The following is a 3,952-nucleotide window of genomic DNA, read 5'->3' as shown; positions in this document are numbered from 1 at the left end:
TATTCATAGATTGACCTTGAAGATGCCGGAAGTTCGCTAGCACACATAAAAATACAGCGTTTATTGGGGGATATTGATATCCCCAACAGTTTCTTCCTGGCGTAAAATTAAAATCGATCATTACAACATAGATAAGCCCAGCGAATGCAATGCTTTGCGACCTACCATTCCAGGATGCTCGGACATTTAAGCAGTCTCTTGAACTACAACTGGGAGGTAGAATCATGGGATAGAGGATTCGATTGGCTCCGGATGAGACAATGCTCTGCTCTTGGGAAGAACTCAGAATTTACTGGGATCTTCAACACACCTATGGAAGTGTACTTCGCACACCAGGAGCTGAACAAGTGCTAGGCCCTGTAACCCAGAGAAATGTGTGAGTTGAGCTAGTTCTGAGGATGGAATGCACCGCAGATTCCCGTTTTGAATGCATTTCAATTGAAATCAAAACGTTTGGAACGTAACGGTAAGAGCCCAAACAACCCTCGGCACAACATGATGCTAACTTCATAGCAGCCGGCATTGGACTGGGGTCAATATATCTGCGAGGAAAGACCTTAAGAAGTCCCACGAATTCTTCAGAATAAGCCCTTTAACAGACTGACAAGCTTTTTGATGTTTCGGTGTGCCGGAGGGGGGAAGTGTCTCGCATATGGAACAACTAAACAGTGGAATGGAGTCCCGCTGTTACAAACATTTTCAAATCTAAACCACAGTAAGCAGACATACCTTGGCGATCCGAATAAAGTGTGAAAGCACTTCGGCACGCTTTGATTGCATTTCTTCATTGAGAATATCCTTTTGGACCCAGAATATCAGCTGTGGGGCAAACCATATGAAGTAACAAGGTGTGAGGTTAATCGTTTAAAGTCATCCCCTGGCAAGTGACTGGAAGAAAAAACGTTTAAAACAATAGCCTGGGGCAAGTGAGCTGATTCTGCATGCTTAGTTTGAATAAAGCCCAGGATTTCGCCCTACTGTGAGTTTTCAGCGATGCACGGATATTGCAGCACCTATAAAATTTGTGTCGGACATTGCCGAGGCGTTTCATGAAACCGAAAATAGAATCTGGGTTGCACCTGTGTCAATCAGCTGTGTATCTGACACAGTTAGCTACCTAACAGGACCGACCCGTCACTGTCGCTGTGATCCGGGAAGTCTGAGAGATGAAAACAGGTGCAACTGTGCTCGCTAAGGATCAAGATATTGTGCCAGTGATATAATCACAAGAAAAAACGCACATTAAGTAAGACAAAACGTTGAAATAACGTGGACCAATCAATCGCACGACAAACGTATATCATATTGTGCACCATGTCATGCGGCGAGATGGACCACGTGGTTAGAGCGCGAATTTACTGATCGAAAGGTGCGTGGTTCGAACCCGACCTCTGCCTCTCACCCTGTCTAGGGCTGGGCAACCTGGCAGTATCCCAGCCCTCGTGCCTTCTCCGTGTGACATGGCAGCTAGGCACCGAAAGGGTGCTACAGCTGAACGATTATTTTTAGTTTTTTTGCCATGTTATGCTTGGTAACGAACACTCAAATCTCGAAAAATGAAACTTAAGCGGTGGATGACCGACCAGACAAGTGGCTAGACTATGTCTACACTTCATGTAGCATATTCATCCTGAATGAACTGACAATAATTACTGGCGCTCCTAATGACGAAATTCTAAATCATTTGTCTGAATATGGCACTCAAAGGATGGGTTACAAAGCGAGTTATCGATTGCAGTTGAAATTCGACCTAGAAGGTGGGAAACATGAAAAACACAATCTCGTAAGCTTCAAAGCTAGGGATCAGATGTAACGAGCCGTCTGATTTTCAGGGCGCACTCCATCCTCCACCAACTTGTGCTGTTTCCAATGTGGATAGTCGTTATTCATAGACACTAATATATTGCAAAAGAAATGCGGAAACAATGTTCCGGTAGAATACCTAACCATCCTGACATCAGCATCAATAAGGCGGAGTAGATCGCGTTCAGTCTGTGGGCTTAGGTCATCCGAAGCGAAGGTTATGCGTATGCGACTGGCAGGCATCCGAAATAGGTCTGCCGGTTAGCAGAGCACAACAAGTAAGCAAAAAGCGGTTCGCGGGTGCTACGTGAAAGCAGTAGATGCCCATGTATGAAAGAAAATAGGCAGTCCATTGAGAGTCGCTATCCGGCCTATACATGGTGGAATAGCACAGTGAGCACTCACACCGGATGTTTTAAACCAAGATGCTGGTGTCATTCGTCAAATACTATCAGTTAAACGCAATTCCCTTCATGTATAATAACATGACAATGTCTTCTCGGGGGTGTCTATTACCGAATGATCCTGCACGAGCATGGTGAGTAAAATCCGCCAAAAACATGCTAGTGTGTCGCCGGATAGTGTCCATATTTGGCAGCCAGGGAGACAGTACAAGCTAGGTACACTGTGGCCTTGATGCACAAACGCAGAATTTCGTTTCCAAAAACGCGCACACAAGGACGACCAAATGCAGCGCCTGGTTTCACAACCCAAGTCCGTAGGCAGGTTACTACCGACGTGGAAGCAGTTTCCAAAACACAACACGCCGCGGTCACTAACCTGAATAGAGGATATCGGGCTATGTGAATCCCGGACAGGTTTACAAGCGAGATACCACCAAAGCAAATGTTTTTGCTGCCGACTGCGCAAGTGAGGCACAGTTTTCCGCAGAGTAGTACACAATCTCTGACTTGGGCAGCTTAAATTTTGGATCAGAAGAGTTTCGAATTGAAGAGAGGACCATTCAGATGGGAGTGGATCGACTCTTCGGAGTCGAGAAACGCTTCCGCACCAATCGTAGTCACGGAGACTAAACAAACCAGGGACCAGAACGCAACCTAACTTCACCTCTGAGCCAATTTCGAACTTGATGGGAGTGGTTCCACAGGTACATAATTGTGCCCTCCATCATAGTCATGGAATTAGGTAATGTCGATTTTTCTTCCGATCTTTTGAAGAACAATTCAAAAGGCCTTCTCGTTCAAAAGCTCTCGCGAAATCCACGAACAAGGCATTCAACGGTTAGCTCCGTTCACGGCACTTTTCTGACAGCTGGTGTGCCGCAAGATGAGGTGCTGCGTACGTTTCAAAGTCAGCATGATTCTTCACATACATTTTCTTCCAAAATACTGGTCCTTGTCCGTAAGAATATGTGTCCATAGTGCGGAGAATAGTGATTTCTCGATTGTTATCCATTTTCTGACGGCTTTCCTTGAATACTGATATGACTGTGGCCTCTCTGAACCCTTGTTGGACATCTTTAGTCATCAAAGTTGAGTGAAAAACACCGTGTTCCACTAGTGGTTTCAGCAGCCAGAACACTTCGGTAGTTAATCCATCTTCTCTGGCAGACTTTAGTTTGCTGTTCAGCTATGGTGCTTCAAAGATTAGCCGCCGTAGATGACTAGAGGTCAACTGCGTGAGGTAGCAAGAAATAGATGTTGGAGACAGTGTATCCAGTGCATCTGGGACGACGGAACTGCCAGAATTCTCAATACATCTGAAGACGCTTGGGCTACTTGGAAGGTACATTTCTCAACAATACTTAACATCCCGTCAAAAACTGCATGGGTGATTCGAGAATAGGATTTTTGTACTCCAAATCTCGCCTTTCAGTTGTAGCCCCCTTTTGGCGCCTAACTTCCATGCCACCAGAAAGGCTGGTTGCCTAAACAGGGGAAGTTGAGAGGCGGAGACCGGGTTTAGAACCACGGACCTTCCGGTCAGTAAATTCGCGCCCTTAACCAATTGAACCATCCAGATCTACCATCGAATTAATGCACCTGGCGGATGTTGGGCAACTTTGGAAAACTGTATTCTTCCCATAGACCAAAGAAGCAATAAACCCAACATTTAAATGGAACCAGTGCTGGTGACAGGAGGACAGCGATATATATATATATATATATATATATATATACATATATAT

The 3,952-nt window shown here is 45.2% G+C and overlaps 1 protein-coding gene across 1 annotated transcript in view; it reads right to left on the bottom strand.

The window, feature by feature from the left end:
* Positions 1-3,952, bottom strand: part of T265_01074 (hypothetical protein) — a gene marked incomplete at both ends in the record, with an annotated part of 55,909 nt that overhangs the window by 33,213 nt on the left and 18,744 nt on the right. The window contains one exon of the mRNA XM_009165017.1: positions 730-819. Within this exon, the coding sequence (XP_009163281.1) occupies positions 730-819 (90 nt within the window). The remainder of the gene's footprint in view (positions 1-729; positions 820-3,952) is intronic.

This window comes from Opisthorchis viverrini, assembly GCF_000715545.1.
Source record: "Opisthorchis viverrini unplaced genomic scaffold opera_v5_11, whole genome shotgun sequence".
Classification (NCBI taxonomy): domain Eukaryota; kingdom Metazoa; phylum Platyhelminthes; class Trematoda; order Opisthorchiida; family Opisthorchiidae; genus Opisthorchis; species Opisthorchis viverrini.
This window is presented reverse-complemented; position numbering and strand designations above follow the sequence as displayed.